This window comes from Anarrhichthys ocellatus, unplaced genomic scaffold (assembly GCF_004355925.1).
Source record: "Anarrhichthys ocellatus isolate YVR2014 unplaced genomic scaffold, GSC_Weel_1.0 scaffold58, whole genome shotgun sequence".
NCBI classification, from domain to species: Eukaryota; Metazoa; Chordata; class Actinopteri; order Perciformes; family Anarhichadidae; genus Anarrhichthys; species Anarrhichthys ocellatus.
In genome coordinates, this window is record NW_022280088.1 from 415,313 (window position 1) to 435,614 (window position 20,302).

The 20,302-nt window shown below is 40.6% G+C and overlaps 1 protein-coding gene across 4 annotated transcripts in view; it reads right to left on the bottom strand.

Annotated features, from left to right (window-relative positions):
• dlc1 (DLC1 Rho GTPase activating protein) overlaps positions 1–20,296 on the bottom strand; it is a 58,438-nt gene extending 38,142 nt beyond the window's left edge. For 2 of the 4 annotated variants that reach the window (XM_031871519.1, XM_031871518.1), the window contains exon 1: positions 7,167–20,296. In XM_031871519.1, coding sequence (XP_031727379.1) covers positions 7,167–7,296 — 130 coding nt within the window. In that variant the 5' untranslated portion in view covers positions 7,297–20,296. The remainder of the gene's footprint in view (positions 1–7,166) is intronic. The other 2 variants (XM_031871524.1, XM_031871522.1) reach the window with 1 other exon arrangement.
• Positions 20,297–20,302: the final 6 nt, after the last annotated feature.

The following is a 20,302-nucleotide window of genomic DNA, read 5'->3' on the forward strand; positions in this document are numbered from 1 at the left end:
TATGGGATTAAGATATTCATTGTTTTTTTCAACCCTTAGGGATTAAATTGATAGAAGAGATATCCGCACACCTAGATCCATGCAGAGTACACAGTTTGAACTCTTTGATACTTCCAGCACCTTAGACAAGATCAAGCCAGGCGGAGCAGTGGTTATCCTGCACAAAGCCCTAGGGATTACAAACATGCATAACATACTAAACCTTGTGGAATTTATTTTTATTCAATAACAAATAATTATGCAAACACCTACTGTAGAATTGTAATCCTTAAAACTGAATGTCTTGCAGCCGGGCCCTGCCGGAGGGAAGTTTCATAATGCGCGGAGACATCTGCCTCAGAGCTGCAACGTTTAAGGTTACGGTCAAAATCAAGATCTACAGTGAGCTGGAAAATAGAAATGAGTTCCAGAGACGTGAAAGACGTCTATTTAAAAGAGAATGCTTCTCGATATACACCCTTAAAACTTTACACCGAAAAGAAGAATACAACTCAGTGGTCTTTCTGTAATTCAATGTTTTGTCTTCTGTAAATAAAGTGACTTATGGTCATTGAGTGCGACCCTCTTCTGTCATCTTAAGTCAACATAATGAGGATAATCAACAATTCTTCGGAGCACTTTGGGAACTCCATGTGAAAGTTAAAAAGTAAAGTAAAGTAAAAAATGAGAGATTTCAAACATACATATTGGAAAAACGATGTACTACATTTAGTCTACAATGTATAATAAACAAATATATAATAGATACAAGCTCAGGAAAAAAAAGTTATTTAGTGGACCTTGAGTTGGGATTGTTTTGTCAAAGAATTAACTTCAACTGTAAACCAAATGGACGGATGAACATGATGAACCCTTCTGCTCTTGCATGTCAAGAGATGACAACAGAGTGGCCAAAAAACGGCTATTAGATAGAATGCAAGTTTAAGGCACTTCCACATTGGCTTCCCTTTTGAGACCTGGAGGATGCCTGTGCTGAACTCGAGGCTTCAAAACCATAGTCCACAAACCAATGGTGACGTCACGGTGACTACATCCACTACTAACATACAGTCTATGGTTGGTATAGTCATTTAAAATACTTGGCCCAAGGTCAAGAATTAACTTCCATGCTTTATAGAGTGCCTTTGATTTTTTTGTAAATATATGCTATGGATTCATAAGGTCTTGAACTTCTTCCTTCCTGAGGGAACCACAAGACAAACCTTTGACTGACATGTTTTTGAAGTCAAGTGCTGGATAAAAAATGCAAAGCAAATATAAAAGCATACAGAGATAGGAAAAGACAGATGATGAGGTAGTCAATGAAAACACAGAATGTCCCTGGCACATCGCCAATAGTCATGTCTAGTCGAGCTTGACTGTAATCTTAGTGCACACATACATGCTTACACAGTAAAAGAGTCTGTGCATGCTTTTCGGTATGCTCTGAATCATTCACACTCACACTCACACACATCCACAAACACTTTTCACGACTCTTTAAGTAGTTAAAGTGTAGCACGCTTCACTCGTGAGATGTACATAGGCTTGAATAAAATCTCAGGCAAAAACAAAGATGACAGGAAACAGTGTTCTTGGCCTACTTTTTCACATCCTCGTGGCTGGGATGGGATGCTGGCACAGAAATAGAGAGTGGAGCAGTTCACCTCCCTTGATAAAATAATGAGGTGCTATTTATAGACACACAAAGAGAGCAGCTTGACCTTAATGTGAAGGCATTCAGAAGGCACACTGAAACGTGAGCTGGCAACAAGAGAATTGGTGACAAGCTGTTCTACAGAACGAGTGACTTAAGATGGTCAAATTCGGCCAATGGAAGGACCACATTATTAAAATATCCTAAACAGATCTGATGCGGAAAGTTAAAGACACCTCGAAAAGATTCAATGATTTCTGGAGTGTTGTGGTCTCACTTTCTCACTTTGACATCATGATGTAGATGTTTTTAAGGGACATAGATGTGCTGTGAGAACTTACAACGATCTAACCAGGATTAAAAAATATGTTGGGAGCAAAAACCACAAACACTAAATTGTTGCAAATGCCACAAATGTCTAATGCCACAACCCAACAAACAGCTCATTAGCAAAGCAAGCCAGCCATGGCGGTTTAAAGTGGAGGTAACACAAAAAGAGCCGAGTCTTATACTATGTAGTTTGATCCCAAAAGTTTAAATGATTGTTCATGTTAAATATGCAGAACTAATTCAACCAAAGATGTAAACATTTCATATTTGTGTTGATCTGCAGTTGCTCCTCATGTTTTCCAGCTAAATACCTGATTAAACTTTAATAGCTTGCTTCATTCTTGGGGTGAAAGTATCTTGTTGAAGCTAATTTGTTACATGGTTGCTTGTTGTGTTTTCATTCAAAGAGATCTCCACTGATGTCACAGTGGTGCGCCCGTTCTGGCTTCCTCTTTGGCCATCCTTGAGGCGTGAAATGGCCCCACTGGGTCCCTGTAGAGTCCTGTAGGGCCACAATAGGCCCAAGACATCTGTGTGGTTCAACAGAAGGCAGGGCTTGAGTAGACCGGAACATGTCTATGGACCTCCCACCGGCCTACACTTAAGCCCCACTACAAAAGCCTGGTTGCCACTTAACAATAACACAGTCATGCACAAGTGGGGACACACTCGCACTCAAACACTGGCACTTAAGTAAGTGCCAAAAAAAAAGCAAATATATTTTCGTAAATCAATGCAGAGACCCGTTTCTTTAGTTACTGTACTTAAAGGGTAACCCGTGTTTTTTAACCTGTGCCTAACTAACACAATTTCAGAAAATTGTCTATTATTGAGGAAGAATGCTGTAGACGGCAGCCGCTAATGGGATGCTAAGTAATCCTACGGGGGCCAGCTGGCACAAAAAGCGCTTGTTTTGGAAAAAAGGGTCCAGGTTGAATAAAAAAACAAAGTTACAATTTAAGTATGTTTGGCAAAAGAGTATTTTATGACCTTTTTTAAGCTGCAGTAAAGGTTTGATAGTGATGTCTTAACATATGTTGAAAAGCCTTGACCAAACCAGTCCATGAACTTATCCATATTCTGGGTACACAAGGCTGTATGGATGTCAGGTGGTTGTGGGTCATTTTCATCCAAACCACTTTGGCCTAATTTCATCTGGTATAAGGAAGGTTTTTGTCTACATGTGCTTGTGTTGTCATTTTGTGCTTTAAAAGGTACCGACCTGTGCTTGCCAAGCTGAATGGAGTGGCATAGCTGGGGGTGTGGTAATGCAGATATGGTAGTGAAGTGCCATTTCAGTTTTAATTTTGGCATTTAATTGTGAGTCCACTAAGACTTAGCACATATGTCTTCAACTTTCTTACAAATTGCTCAACAAGTACGCATTTTTGTTTTGCGCTTTTGCAACAAATACCTGCAAAAACTTCACAAGTGCATTGAGAAACTCATGTTGCTGAATTTCACAAACAACCAAGGCAGACAATGCCTTGTTTCCTGTCAGTACAGGCCAACCGGACTTACAGCCCTTTATAGAACTGTTAGGATGTCTGCAGGTACAGAAAATGAACTGCTTGAGGTTTGTGCCCACTGCTCAGGTTCACAAAAAAATTGCATAAAGTTTAGTTTTTCTAAATATTAGGTGATGGGAGTCTGGACAAAAGTGATTTTATTAACAGCTGATATCAAGAGAAAATCCTCTTATCAATGTTAATGGAAGACTCAGTAACTGAATGCATGTAATAGACTTGCATTTCTAAAGCGCCTTTTTGGTCTTCCGACCAAAGTGCTGTACACTACATGTTATCATTCACCCATTCACACACACACATTTAAACACAGATGGCAGAGGTGATGCAGCAGCTGTATGCATGTTCCCACTCATCTGACATTCCTCAAGAGCAAAACAGCAAGACAGAGTAAAGCACACATCCTTAAGCCAATGAACATTTCCTTATTTTCTGTAACTACGGCTTTTGTCATTGAATGAGACTGTGGAAACAAAAAGAATACATGCATTTGTGTCATTGAGCAAAAGCTTACACAATCTTTTGCAATATCTAGATATTTGCTGAAACCTTTTTAAGCCAAAATGAAATTAACCAACCTAATAGGCCTATTACTTCCATTCACATGACCTTGGAAAATGGATTGATTGACAAATCTCTGGGTGTTATGCAATGGCATTAGCCAGTAGCATTATGGTAAACTAATTAGGCCTCTCAGGTAACAGGGAGCAGGAATAACTTTCACCTTGATGCAATTCATCATTACATCACACTAAAATCCTTCAGAAGTGGCCCTCCTTTATACATGACATTTAGAGAGACTGTTACACAATATCCTGTCACGTAAAACCTTTTAGTGCAAGGGCCGGATGGTGAGCACAAACGTACATGTCAACTGGGAAAAGTGACAAGGAAGATAAAAAACAATTCATGTTCTGAGTGTTGAAATAAGGAATTAAGCAGTTACTTCTTAGTGCTGTGACTCTGACTGTTCATTGGTGTTTTCCTACAGATTATCCTATTCGGTTTACTATTGCTGACCCTTTTGCATTCATTAAAAACCTAATCATCTTATATCATGGAAATGAGGAACTGCCTGAAGAGTGTCATTCATTTCAGGGTTTGGGGTCTTATAATTGATTCTTTGTTCAATCTTTATCATTTTGGATTACTCTGCTAATCTGTGCAACTACAATCTACAGCTCAGTTCAAACGTCCTAATCTGAAATCTATTCGACAGAAAACATTGAGTCCTTAATGAATGGACTCTGGGAAATGTTTTGCAGGCAGGTATGATGACAGATTCGTTTGTTGTCCTCTTTCTGTCTAGCTATCTGCCCTGATTCCAGATGCCCTCTGACCTACCAAAAAGGCATGCCACTCATTCCAGACTCTGTCCGCTTCTTCTTAGTCTTTACTGAGTCAAAATGTCCATACCTCCTAAATTAATAGGCAATTGTATTCATCATTTTTAACGTCATGAAACATTGAATCTAGAAGCATGAGATGAATCACCGAACAAGACAAGTCTAAAGGTTTTACTGTTTGCAGCAAGAGAGAAACTTTTTCTATGGTAAACTGGAATCCTCAGAGCTGTCAATCATGAGCAGATGAAAAGGCTGGAAGTCCACACTTCTGTGCAGTCTCAATGGTGCAGTATCTGTTACTGTCTTGTTGGCATTTCATACCTTTGGCCTAAAGGAAGGGATCAGAAAAAGATGGCCACTCGAAGCTTCGGCCCCTTAAAAGTTCAATTCATACACCTTCACTGCCTCAAGAAGATCGGTCTTAAAAATAGGGAAGGGGGGGGGGGTAGTTATAGGGGGTTCTGGAGGACAACAACCTGACAAAGCAGTGATCGTTTTGATGATGTCTCCAATAGAAAGTGTGCACAAAGACTGTGAGTGATAGCTGGGTTTTCTCAGTGGATACTCAGTGTTTTCCCCTCCAGCTGTAAACATGCTTAAATATGTCATGTGATCATAGGGATGACATGGGGGGGAAATGTCAACAAGGCTATTAGGTTTCAGGATGCCTGATGCTGCACAGAGCTGACATACAGTCCTTGAGAGCCTGCCCTGAGTGTTATTAGCTAATGTATATGCGTCATCAAGGATCACATACCGCATTAAAGTGAACGTCATGTGCTATAGTAAATAGAACATTAAATCCTAGTTGGTTTTTGCAAGGCAGCTTAAAACCACTTCACCACCAGAAAGCTCTGGAATAGTTTGCATAGGGTCCCAAACTACTACTACTATATCAAATATGTCAAAAATTGATTGGTGTGTTCTCAAATGGCATAGAATATTGTTACGGCCATATATGAAATACAGTATAAAACATTATGTAGTCAAGATCATTTGTTCAAAATATATAATTTAAGGCAACTTCAACACTAGAAGCTTTTTCATGATTTAGTTTAATTAACAGTTAATGGCATGTGGACATAAACACGCTGACTAAGAACACCTACAGCTCTCTTGGTACAGCTCACTGCGTTCCTGCCCTTTATGGCCAGTAACACACATGCATGAATTCACACACAGTCATAATGGTTTACAGATGCATTTCCTGTTAAAGCCACAACATTCTTCCTACATTGTGAAGAAAGAGATCAAATGAAAAGAGGTGAAATTAGTGACAGGAGAGCTGTAATTAGATCCTGTTTTAATTCTTTGACACACTTTTCTTTCCTTTTTCATGTGACAGTGGGCTATGTAGCAACAGCCTGAAACATCCTGTTAGATATTTATCACCTGGTGCTCTCTACTTCAATAGAGAGCTCAGGCCACAGGGCACTGACCCCTGGGCTCTGTGGGAAAACTGGCTTACCTCTTTTGAAAAGAAGCACACCAACACCTGTCCTGAGTTTAAAAGCGCAGATATTTTAAACATGATGCGGCTCAATGTCATGTCACTCGTGGCCCTTAAAGATGATCACACCTCTCTTAAAAACACTTTGAAGCATCCTGAACCTGAAGATGATATTAGGCTTCTGAGGCCAACATTCCTCAAGGGCAGCTCGGTTAGTCAATTTTCTTTGCTGCTGCTCTTATGTGATAGAGGCCTATCTGTATTATTTAAAAGCCAGCTTGCCAGGGAGTTGGAAGTCTATTCTAATGCACTCAGTCCTGCATGTGCGTACAAGCAGCTCATCAGTTATACATGGGCAAAACCCAGTTTTCAAGCCACTGTGGTGGATGCAGGTAAGAGTCCGACACAGAAATGTATCCACGTACATGCACCGACTCAAAAACACTTGCCGTCACATAAAGCACAAGAAAAACCTAAATGTGACACAAACCTGAAAATGATCATCTTAAAAATACCACAAGAAACATCTGAACTAGTCGGTGTCTGTTTCTCTGAGCTGCAGCATCCCCACACATCCAAGAGATGCTGTCCATTGATCTGTTAATCAGAAAAACGGTTCACTTTGCAGAAGCCTAGCAGCCTATCCCGTCTTTTCTCTGAGATAATGACAATGCACCCTTTCCCCACCCTGTTGTGTATCTTGTTAAAGAATGAGAAACTACATGTGCTTGGAGTAATTTGAACTGTATGTTCTGGAACAAATCATACGCATATGCACGCAATCACATACAAAACAGAGGCAAATAAACACGTGCATGTACTGTACAACTATAAACATAGATACAACTGCTGTGTCAGTCGCTGCCTTCGTCTCTCACCAGCTTGTCGACTCTCTCGAGCGGGCTTGCTCAGCCGATCGAGGGCTTTGGAGGTAGAGGACCTGATGTGGTCACTGAAGGACCTCTGCAGCAGCAGCAGCCTCATAGAGCGAGACATGCCGTTTAGCATCCACCGAAATGTATCTAAGTCAGACCTTGTTCCTACACCTATTCCTGTCACTGATCAGATGGATTGAGCTTTTGTGCCATCTTAATCCCACCTCTTTCCACTGCTCTTATTTATCTATATTTCAGCATTCAATCGTGACTGGTTTCTCCATCCAACTAGCTCTGTTCTGTCCTCTGTACTGGTCTGGGTTCTGCCTCCTTCTCTCTCCCACTCTGTTCTGTTCTAGTCTGAACTGTACACTCCCGTCTGCTGCAGTGAGCATCAGTGCAGTTACTGCTGGGACACATCCAGCCAGTGCTGCAATGTTCTCATATTCTATTCTACCAGTGTGTGTGTGTGTGTGTGTGTGTGTGTGTGTGTGTGTGTGTGTGTGTGTGTGTATACGTATATGTGTGTAAGTGTGAGTGTAAGTGCTTTCCGACACAAGCTCGAGCACTCTATGTGGATATCTGAGTGATTTAGAGTCAGCCATCTTCATATCCCCTCCCTATCTTTTTTTGTCTCCACATCTTTTTTTTTATACCTCTCTTCTCTGTCACCTTCCTTCTCTCATCCACTCTGTTTACACCCACCCTACCCTGTCTAGACACAGAGAGCATCAATGCCAGTTATATAACCAATTGCCCAGGCAGCCTGCTTGTTATGAAGATCCACCTGTCCTTGTTCACAAACAGCTAAAGACATCAAAAAACTGAAACCAAAAGACAGAAAGTGAGATGATGAAGGGGTCACTCAGACAAAGGATACAGATATGTCAAGAGTGGAAAAATGCTGGGGTTTAAAATTGTGCACTTGCTGGTTTCTGCTGCACATCAGGAACCTCTCTGTTACTGCCCACAGTCAGTAATTATTCTCCTGAGCCATGGGAAATGGTCCAACACATGACATGACTTGACTGTAAATACATTGCGGTAGGAATAGGGTATGCAGTGCACACATACAAACACACACTCACAAACACAAGTACATTAGATATTGAGAAACAGATATGTACTGTAAACCTTATGTAACAAACTTAAGCTACTGAAATGGACAAAAACACCACAATGGAATCCACTACTTAGACTGCTGCTGAGTTGATCGGATAATGCTGATTTAGCTTCTATTAGCCAAGTGCAACTCTCTGGGGTCTGTGGAGAAGCTCAGTCATTGGCTACGCACCGGCTGAAAAACAGCAACTTCAGGATCTGCTGTATACGGGCTTTTTACACTGTGGCTTTTTAGAAGATTCATTAATTTGCTCTTGAAAACGGAAATACATATTACATTAGTATTATTCTTCATACAATTTAATACAATCATTACATCATTAATGTGTTTATATGGCAAGTTGATTGTATGAGTTCATATGTGTGTGTTGTTGTGAGTACTATGAGCTCCTCTTCCGATTACCCTCCATTACATTCCACACTAAGCTCACACTTGGGAAAGTCAGCCAATCGTGCTGATTGCTCCAGCAAGTGAAGGTAATGTACCCAGCATTGGCTTATTGCAGCCCGCTGATAGCATTGTGCTCATCGCGGCCAATTGACTTTATGGTCTTCCGAGGTTTGCCGAGACTGATAAGGCTTAGATTCCCGCGTCTGTGCTTTTTCACAGCCGTTTAGCCTGCACTTCTGCAATTTTGGAATGACCTTGTTAACAATGTTGTAAATTAGGATTAGGATGGGATACAGAAAAACAAACATCCTATAAAAGTATCACTACTTTAGTATCCTCGCTCACACACCTAACGACTAACATGAATCACACTACAATCTAGGTCAGTAGTCGTATCACAACAGCATATCCGTGTACTTTCCCTCTCTGTCTCTCTGGTATACCTGTGATAAGGGGGCAATACACAGACAGTAACCTGGATATGAGGGAAAATGTCCTGAAGGGTGGAGTTCTCATACCTCAGGAAGCAAAGTCTTGCCAAATGCCCCCTCTGTCAAACATGTGTGCAGCATGCCAGGAGTCTGTACCTACATCTAACTCCATAGAACAGAGGCAAGAGAGGGTTACCTGCCAACATTCTGGCCTAGAAATGAATACAGGGGAGGTGAAACACGAGGGCGGGGGGGTGATTTCTGGGTGGACTTCAAACAGTGTATATAAACAGTATGTGAGAGCCTATTATCAAAATGTCTGTGAAAAACAATGCACCATGCTCTTTACAGCACGGCCAAAAATGTGTCTGTATGCTGAAGCACGTATGTGTGGGTGTGCCTGAGTGTGACTGTAATTGTGTGTGAGTCCCTTTGATGTGACCATCTGCTTGAGGTCTTACTCTGCTATCAAACATACACTCCCTAACCCTTACTGTCTGCCCTTCTTTTAAAGACTCTGTTCTGACTATCTGATACCTTTGCACCTTGTGTATGTGTGTGCACCAGTTAATTCAAGAACTAAAAAGAATGCTTCCAGTAAGATATCAGACAAACAGACACCTCAAGATCAAATCAAAACACAAATATCCCAACATTTAGTGTATCCAAACAATTCACATCTCCTGCGACAATCTCTCACCCAAACGAGGCGAATAAACCAGCCAGGGAGTGACAGAGCCTGCTGAGCCAAGACTGATTCATTAGCCTGGGGACAGTGTGGGCATCTCCCAACATCCACTCTGGGAGATTTAAGCTTTCTTCATACTCGTGCTTGGCACCGTAGCACAAGCTTCCACGGACGGTGCACAAGCTCCGAGCATGAACGGAGGCGTTTATACTCTATGCACTGCATTATTCTCTGAACTGTGAGCAATCAAAAATACAACAAAGTGTAACCCATAGATATGCCCATAGACTGTAGGTGTAACCGGCAAAACACCATAAACCGACCTCCGCAATGCCGAGGAGGGATTTTAATTATCCGTAAACTCATATCTCACAGTCATGGACTCCTGTATTGCCTTTGTGCAAGCCCTGTAAAGAAACAAGTTAAGTATTAAATGCATTATAAAGAAACAAAGGTTTAATATCCTGTAAACAATTTGATTTGGCTGTTATCAGTGAACTATTTGTGACAGTCACGTGATCGCGTGCACCATGTACAAAAATTCAGAAGTGCATAACCAAGCGTCGCAACAACTTGCACCACACGCCGGCTGAAAAATAAAGCTGAGGTAAGAATGACACAAGCCCTCTTAAGACTTCTTTCTTTGGAATAGGGGATACTTTTGTTGTAACTGGGAGTTCAGCAAGCTAACTTCCTGTTATAAATTCCCCTTCATGCAGTGGTTTCCTGTTCAGTGCACCATAGCTAGAGAGATGGATTCCCAAAGAAAGAAGTCTCAAAACTCACAAAGGAGATAAGAGGGTTCTGAGCTTTCACTCAAGAAAATTGGTGATACGACGGAGATGAGACATACGTTTTGTTTTTTTCAAAATTATTCTTTTCCAGTCTGAGGAAATGTATCTTTTGAGCAAGAGACACATATTATCAAGATATGTTAACATTAAGTCTGAATGCACAGAGGCCCACAACAAAACAATGTCTAAAACATCAAACTTTTTCCCAACTTTTTGAAACTTCAAAATATCAAGTATACACCAAGCATAAAAACATAGAACGATTTGCTTCTAAGGGGAACAGTTCAATTACACCTGTACATGTATTCACAGCTGAGTTGGAAGTGTGAAATATAAAAGGAATGAACTCCAACATGTTACAGTACTGTACCAGTCTCTACACAGGAAGTGTGTCAAATGGGAGGGGAAAGGAGGGGCTGATTGGGGGGAGGTGTTGAGGCTGGCGTAGACTGACGGGGAGGCCAGGAATGTGACCTTGCACAAGCACAGCAGCTCCTGTACTGTGTATGGAGGGGTGGCAAAAAGTGGGCTAAGACGACAATCAAAGAGCAGGACCAAGTAACAAAAAAAAAAGGAGAAAGTTGGACGGGTCAGAAAAGAGGAAAGCAAGTCATTCAGTATGAACGCTGAAATTGATTTCACTGTGACGTTATCTGAATTAAGTAGGAATTGGTGTTGAAATTAGTTGAGGACTGTTCGAGTCATAAAGGTCAATCACAAGATCTGTGGATGAAAAGGCATCTGTACTGAAAGGACTTTGTTAGTTGTTTACCCTGGTAACCAAGTTAGTCAATTATAGCAGATATTCCTCACAATCACATCTCTATATCAGTTTTTATTTATCTTTTTATATTAAATATTGAATGGATAAAAATACTTTCTTTTAGACAAAAGTCAGATGAGAAGATTATTACCGCTCTCATCTATGCCACATAACTATGAAGCCAGAGCAAATAGATGGTTGTCTTAGCTTAGCATAAAGACTGGAAGCAAGGGGAAACAGCTAGCTTGACTAGCACCATATCTTCTACATTTCTTTTTGTTTACTGATTTAACATTAAAGATGTGTTCATTAGGCAAATGAACAGGTGCTGGTAGGTATTTCTTTGCTTTTGACAGAGCAGGCTAGTCGTTTACCCGTTTCCAGTTTTTATGCTACGCTAAGCTAAGCTAATCAAATGCTGGCTCTACCTCCATTGTTAGTGATATTCAACTCCTCATCAAGCTCTCAATAAAAATTAAAAAAAAAAAAGAATATGAGTATTTCCCAAAATGAACTTTAAAAGTGAAGTGACTTCTAAAGAAACTATTTACTTTAGGTACACAGAATGGTGTTGTTTTTATATTCTTGAAAGGTGAGCAACAGTCAAGCTGATGCACCAACAGAGGGGACTTTTCAAAGTGCATAATAATATGATGATGAATACTGGAATCCTCACAGGTCAACACTCAGGCAAAGGCGTCATTTTGTGTATTGGAACTGTAAAAACACAGCTGCATTTAGAATCAACTTTAAATAACAGTAACATGTGTTTGTCACTGGATTTCCAAGAAGGGAAGGATGGTGACTAGAATGGAAATGAGGGATGAAAAGAGAGAAGGAAACCAAAAGGAGAGGCAGACGGACAGAAATGATGACGCAAATTATTCACAGGAACCACCAACTCCCAAGTGTCCTTCCCTACAGAACTCCACTGAGGGTGCTAAACCACTTCCTCTTTCCTTAGTTATCCTTTCCTACACCTACAACCAAGGCAAGTGCTGACTATGAGGCTATGAGTCCAGGTCAAAGGTCATGCTTAACGCTGCTGCTGGTTGGAAGCTCATCATCGTGAAATTTAAATAGTTCGAAACTATATGTTTTTTTAAAAGGGAATATTTAAATGTAATTTTTGGCCAATTTTGACAGCCCTACTACATACCTTCAAGGTTTTTTTCCTGTTTGCATTTCCATCGCTAATAGGAACGCTGAAGTGACGTAAGCCAGCCGGCGTCGCTCGCACAAATATCCAGCTGGAAGGACAACAAGCAGCGAGTTTGCTGCATTCGCTACAAGCACTTTTAGCTTTTTTTGCAATATCAGAATAAATAAGCAACTCGGTTATATGCCACAAACATAAAAAAAAAAAAGCCAAATAGCCATCTGGAAAGTACCTGCTGCAACTTTAGCTTGAATGGCCCTCTTCGGCTTACTGGATGTGCTTTGTGCTACACTGTTATCTCGCTGAGTGTTTGTTTTTACATTTGTTTAGTGTTGTTTGTTGCGGACGACAAGAGCACTGTGAAATAAACTCAACCAATACTAAATAGATAGTAGGTCTAAAGTCAACCCTGTATTTTATCCACCACAGAGGAGATGATTTCAATATGATATTGCCTCTTCTGTCCTTCTCTGTCCTTCACTTATACAAGGTAAACCTGTTAACTTCCTGGATCAGAGGATGTGAGGTCACAGAGCTAAGCAAGCTGCCTCTGAAGATAAGCAATGGATGAATTGAAGTCCTGTGCTTTCTGTAAAACACAAATTACCTCTATATAAATCAGCCTAGATACTACTAAAGTATATGTGCATACTAAAGAGACACGGAACTGAATAATGAATGTATTATGTTGTCTTCTTTGTCTTTCTCAAACCTTTTTTGGTTAGTTCCCACTTTTGCCTGATGGATTTCTCCATTGTCCATCTGTTTCCTCAATATGAACAGCCATGAGTTTGCCACAATAGACTCGAGGAGGGAGATATTGAGATGCCTAGCTAGCGAAAAATGTATAAAATATCAAATGTAAAAAAAAAAAAAGACAATACCATTCATCATTTAACACTACTATACAAAAAAAACCTTCAGTAAGTCATATGATGAAAGTTTAGATAAAAAGATTAGAATAGGGTTCACCCCAAAATCTATTCATTGTGATGCTTTAACATAGTGGTAACCAAGAGGCAGACAGCACTAAGTAGATTTCTTTCGGGCTTTCTTTAAATCTCATTTCATTGCTCCTAGAGTTTGATTTCAATAACAAAACAAACGCATCTCTCCTCACATCACATGCATCATCTCCTAGACCGTGCCCAACCGATGACAAGGACCGTCATGCAAACACTTTGCATGACGGTCCTAATCATCTCCAGATGGTAGGTAGTATGGTATAAGTTATGTCATTGCCATTCCAGTGCAGTTGCACTCTGCATGCCCCGTGGAGCACAAGGCTCAGACTATACAGCATCACAGGAGCCCCATAAAAAACACATCTAAAAAACAGGTTGTCAGTTGTAACATGCACATCCTCTTTGTACACAGGAAAGCCGTGACACTGACCGCTCACCAAGGTACACCCTGCGCCGCAGGCAGGTCATCAACTGAGCCATTACAAAGCCTGAGCTGTGGAAACTTCTTGTTGATCACTGGTGTGCTGCTGTTGTCACAGAGATAGTAAAATTAACCATGAATGAGGTTTCTTTCATGGCAGTGCAGCAGAAGCCTTTAGGGCATGGTGTGTGATGTAACACTGTCACAAATGTGTCATTCCCAGGGGCTTAAATGGTGGCGATACAGAGGGGGCTTTGAAGTGTCACAATGAACACTGGGCTTTGTGCTCCATCAAGTCCCCCAAAACTTCGCCAATTCCAAAATCGTAGCCCCACCCCCCTCCAGCATCCTGGGTTCCATCACACGGACCCAGAGATGGAGGTTACATAACTTGCCTATAGGAAGTCAGACTGATTTAAATGAAGAAAAATTACCAAAGACATTTGACCCTTTTGAAGTTGGCACTGTGCGATTTTGCAAGCTTAAGCCTCCTTGTAAAAAAGTTTAGAGTGGGCCTTTTCGCCAAAATGTAGTGCTCACATATGCACACACACAAGAACAAACATACTGACAGCTTCTGCACATTTCCCATGACAGATTTTCAGCAAAGGGCCAGTAATTAGAGTGAGAGACAGAATGAGAGTGAGTGAGGACTCCCAGCAGGCTTTGAGACAGCGGGGGGGAGGAATATGAAAGCCTCGTACCCACGTCCAGCCACCTCTCTGGTATTGTTTACCAGCGGACTGACAACACAGGGGGGTGTTTAATGAACACTTCTCCCCTGCCGGCTGTCTGAAAGTAGGTCTGTCCATCCAAAGTTTCCTGATGACCCTGTGCATTACCGGCAGACTGCTGACACAGAGGTCGGAGCCAGGATGGATGGGCCACTACACATCGAGTTTGTTCTATTTATAATAGAAGTGTGCAAAGAGGATGACGGCGAGCTTTGCAAAGTAATGAAATTACATGTCAATACTGTGAAGGCTTTTCATCAGGAAGAAGTCAGATGAGGATTGATAATTGTAGGCCAACAAATACTACACAAGTCCAGTCACAAAATAAGCATGTTTGCAAGGGTGTGTATTTGGATGGATTTACATATTTTTGCTGCCTATTCTTAGTTGCTTTCTATACCAGAATATCTTTTTGATCACAGAAACATCTTATCAGGAAGGAAAGTATGACGTGAGGGCAAAAGGGAAATAAATACAGTTCTAAAGTTCTTGTCATCGTTCACGACATCCAGTCTGGCTCTTATCTTAGAAAGGCGACTGGCTTGATGATTTTGTAGATGAGTTGACAATCTTATCTACATTCACATCCAGTGTCTCATAGAGAAACAGAGCCTGTCCTCCTCCACTCAATCCCTCCCTCCTTACTCTTGTGAACACAAGACGAGATTATCAATCAGAAAGTGTGCCTTAGAATCTCTTCACATGACGCCAGACCAGACCTGGACCGGATCAAACACTTTTTCCAAACACGTGACAAAATAGTGAAAAAGAAATCTAACAACACACAACCTATTATTTTGAGTCTCAAGGTCTGTGAGTTAACTGAACACATGAGAATGAAATAAAAAACAGCGAGGACTCACCAGCTTTTTGTGTCTCAGGAACGGTAGAGGTGCTCTGGGAAAGAGAGTAGAAAAAAGATTGTAGTTCAAAAGTAGCTGCATCATTCTTCAAACTCAGTCAGTAAAATCCCTTGATCTGCCGCCATTTAACAATGTGTTTTGTGACACAAATGAATGAAAAGCATAGTGAAGCCTAGTGAAGGAAAACATCAAATAATAGTATTCATGCAGTGCTACGATGCTGTGTTAGCTATAATTATTTTGCATGTTCTCCCTCCCAATCGATGGATATATTCTGATCTATTTGTCTTGTCTGTGTGTATTTCGAGTCTAATTGTGTATATTAATCCTTGACGATTGTTGCACGACGATAATAAAACTATTTTAAGAATATTGTTTTAAATCAAAAGGAGTGTGCAGCTACAGTATTATGGTGCTACACACACCAAAATGACAAATACAAATTGGCCACATACACAAACACACCAAGGACAAACTCTGAATGCATAGTTTAACAAAGTGCAAACTTAGTAATAAATGGTCACAGCCGACAACAAACCCACCCGAGACTTGTGAACTAATGTAACATCATTAAAAGTCAGAGCACAGAGTGCACTCTCCTCTGATTCAATGTTGATCCAACCCTTATGTAGGTAGTCTGGAGAGACATTACTGATAAAATTGCAACACATTTTGTAGCCAAAGTAGATTCTCATCATTCACGTAATATTTCCTTCTTTGATGTTCTTGTGGGTTTTAAAAAATACAACTGATTTGAAACAAGGTTTCTGGTAAAAAATAGAGCATTTAATCAAGCAGTCATTTCTTTGGAAAAGTGTGTGTGTGTGTGTGTGTGTGTGTGTGTGTGTGTGTGTGTGTGTGTGTGTGCGCACGCGCGCGTGTAGGACAGCAGTCAATTGGAATGCGGAGGTCTTTCTTGCCTCTGACTTTTGACCTCAGGTTCCTTGGCTGACCTCCACACCCTGACCTGTTTTAATCCACACTCCCCTGGAACAGATCAGACAGGAAAAGGAGGATAGGGCACATACTCAATACAATTCATCCACTTTGTCCAAATAACCTTTGGTGTGCAAGATGTGTAAATATCAATTTTTTCTCCTGATATTTCTATTCAGATAAATGCCTCTTCCTTTGTGATTATTTCTTTCTCTTTAGGCCTAATTAAAGTGATTTAGCTGTGTCCTGCTGTGACTACTTTAAAGCCTGTTTACCCTTTAGCACCTACTTACACAACAGATTGAGAACAGCCAAAACCACACTGATTATCATCTTAAAGGAACAGTTTAACATTTTGGAAAATATGCCAAAGGTAACCTCTGTTATAAGGTTACAAAATACACCTACCAGCAACTCTAAAGCTCACAAATTGTTTATTATGACAGGTTATACCTTTCTTTAATTGCACTGGGGATATGTGCCCAATTTATCGACTGGGAGAAGTAATTACTGGAGTCTCCTCTGGTTGCTGTGAGGTTGACAACCTCACAGTGACGAAAGATCTCAGTGAGATCTCCCGACCAAGAAATAGTCCGACAGCTGGTAACGGCGCCATCTGTCTATCCATCAGCGGAAGGTGTGCTTATGCTTCGGTTTCTCAGCATTATGATCAATACTATAATTTTAACAGTTACAGTAAGTGTATTTTTCACAATCTTCCCCCAAAAAAGTCCACTGTGACTACACACTAAATTTTAGAAATCTGATTAACGTGAAGTTCTGTAGCTTTTGGGAATTGCTCCTGTGATTCACTTTCTGTGGCTGATAAACAGATAAGAATTTAAGATTAGAGCGTTAGTTTCATTATTATTCATTCTGACTTCACACAATCAGACTGTAGAGCATGTTATAATAGGAGAAAGAAACTGAATGATTCTGAAACATGTGACTATAGTCCATTCCCCTTACAAATATCAAGAGAGCTATTATATTTATTGATGCACCACCACAGACGTGACACAGTCTGGTGATAATACAATGCCCGCTCTCACACGTCTTTTTGCTGACATGTTGGCCGATTAACTCTGGATAAAGTCTTGTCTTGGTCCCAATCTGTCTCACTCAGATTTTGCAGAAGCCAATGAGTGAGCTGTCGGCACATACAAACTTGATCTAAAATCACTAGTGTGTATGTCTGCCGAGTTGTGTCTGTATGTGTGTGTGCGTATACAAGTGTGTGAACATGTATTTGTGCACAATGTGTGGGCAAAAACAGCATTTAATCACTTTATGGGTCAAGCTTCAGAGACAGAGTGGGTACAATTGTGGACAAATAGCTTTACAATTTATTGCGGATTAATGACCTAAAAAGAAACCGGGGAGAAGCCACAGCCAAAGCCTCCTATACTCACTCCTCTGTCACTAAATCACCAGCACAAACAGAACAACAACAGGGAGGTGAAATCAGAGATAGATTTATATTCAGTGCTGTTTCAGCTGTTGGACTTCGGAGTTAGCTCTGCTCTTTCAGCTACAGAAGTGTCCTCGCTGCATTCCCTTGTGTGCAAAACACTGTAGATAGTGTCAACCTGTTTAGTTTTTGCCTGTTTATCTATTGGATATAAACTGCCTCCGTTGGCAAACAGGTTAGATAAAGTGCATTTCCCCTACTTTCTTTTCTTTTCTAACCTTGTGTATTTTTCTCACTGTCAACAAATCATATGAAAAACCAACATTGAATTGATCCTACTAACAAGTGTGTCCTGAGTAGCCAAAGCCAAATATAATTTATTCATTTATTTGCCACGAACCTATTCAAACTGTGGTATATTTGAGTCAATGCCACATGCACCCTCTTGTTGCTGTAAATACTCATTAGCTCACCAAATGTGTCTTAATCCGCTGATGAAAATAGTCCATTAAAATGCCATTTTCCATTCTGTATGAGTAACATTTGCTGAAAACTGCCCAGCTTTTTTAAGAAGTTATTGAGTCTTTTCTAAAGGTTAAACTAAATATTTTTGACCTGTTTTTAACACTAACATTTTAAGTGGGAATGAATGGGCTTTGGGTTGGGTTGTGGCGGGGTTGCTAAGTATCAAGACAGATGGAGAAACACTGTTTGATTCAGACGTTTTGGGGATTAGATGCATACAATAATAGAGAATAGCACCAGCCTTATCCTTCAATTCCACTGTTACATTTAGAAAACAGTTGCAACAACTCATGTGTTGATTTATTCGAAAGGTTTACCATGGTATATTGTAGCACAGTGTTGTCAAAATGAGAAAACAAAATCAATAACTTTCTGTATATTTAATAATTAGCTACAACTTGCAGAACAAATGGCCTTGAATAATTGAATCAATATGGGAGGTCTGTGTGGCTTCTCTGCTTAGCACTAACAAGACATTTCAGTTCACCAGTGTGCGCCCTTCCTATTGTGTAAACACCACAACACGGGTTCCTGTCAATGACCCATGAAGTCACTTACACACAGTGTAAATCTCACCTTCACACAATGCTATGTTTTCCCTCATAATAGCAATTACAGTTGAATAAAGGTGAGTGAGAGACCACCGAGCCTAACAAGAATGTGAATGAATGGGTACCAGCAAGTGTCAGTGTTTTCATAGTACCACGGTTGCATATTTTCCCCATGTTTGCCTGCGTTCCCCCCTGGCATGCCACGGTGCAGGTTGTCCGGGCTGTGTCAGGTGTCCACTGGGGAGCTGTAGGCTGCAGAGCACACAAGCGTCAGCTGCCTCATTTACTGCCACTAATTTACTGGAAGTGGGTTGTGTGGGGGGCACAGGGAGTATGGTATGTGTTTGCTTTACACGTCTGTGTGTATGTGTGTGTGTGTGTGTGTGTGTTTAGTGGCTTGCAAGCATGTGTGCCTGCATGATTAACCACGGTAGGGTCATTATAGTCATTACTGTAGCAGGAAGCAAGCAAGTTTTACAACAAATCATTTTAGTTTTAGTAATGATTTTACAATTACCAACAGAATAAGTTAGCTATAGTTAGTTGTTTCAGAAATCTTGAAAGAAAAACGTTGACTGTGTTGAAACTAACAAGTAGAGCTGGGAATTTATTACGTTTTTTATTTACTGATGTCTAAACACAAGTAGCGACACAAAAAAACAATACTTTGATTTACAACATTTTGAATAAAACCAGTTAACATCCAGTTTTCCCTTTTTTAATGTAAGGTTGTTAAAACCATCTCTGTCTGACAGCATCAAATATATTGTATATCATGTTGTTCCATTTCTTTGTTGAAACCACATGATGTCTACACTGGCTAACATGTTCAAAACCAAGACTCCTTGTTGCCGTTGACAACAAATCAAATATAAATGGTCTTGCTCCTCATTTTAGACACATTTTCCCAAAATTCAGGGATCCCCTCTGGAATTTGAAATAATGTTCTGAGGGTTTGAACAAAGTTTGACCGCACAGCATGATTTTGTCCTCGCTCATTCACTGAAGTTTTAAATCAGGAAGTATTTGATCAAAGAATAAATAAAGAAGAGTATAAAGCTGACCAAATATTTAGAGTCAGCTTTTGGTACTTGACAAATGTTGATATTCACTAATATTTCGGTTGGTACCAAATAAAAAGCTTTGAGGTCAGTTACAGAACCATTGTGTACAGCTGAGTTCACATGCTTTTCTGTGTGAGTGAGTTAGTCAGAGATGTTAAGCAAACCATTGGCATGTGGCTCTTGCACAACAAATCCGAGCAGTCCACCATGCCTCTCTCAACCCAACAGCCACCCTCTCATCCCCAGCCCCCCTCCTGCACTGCAAGCTGCAGTATGTGTGTGTGTGTGTGTGTGTGTGTGTGTGTGTGTGTGTGTGTGTGT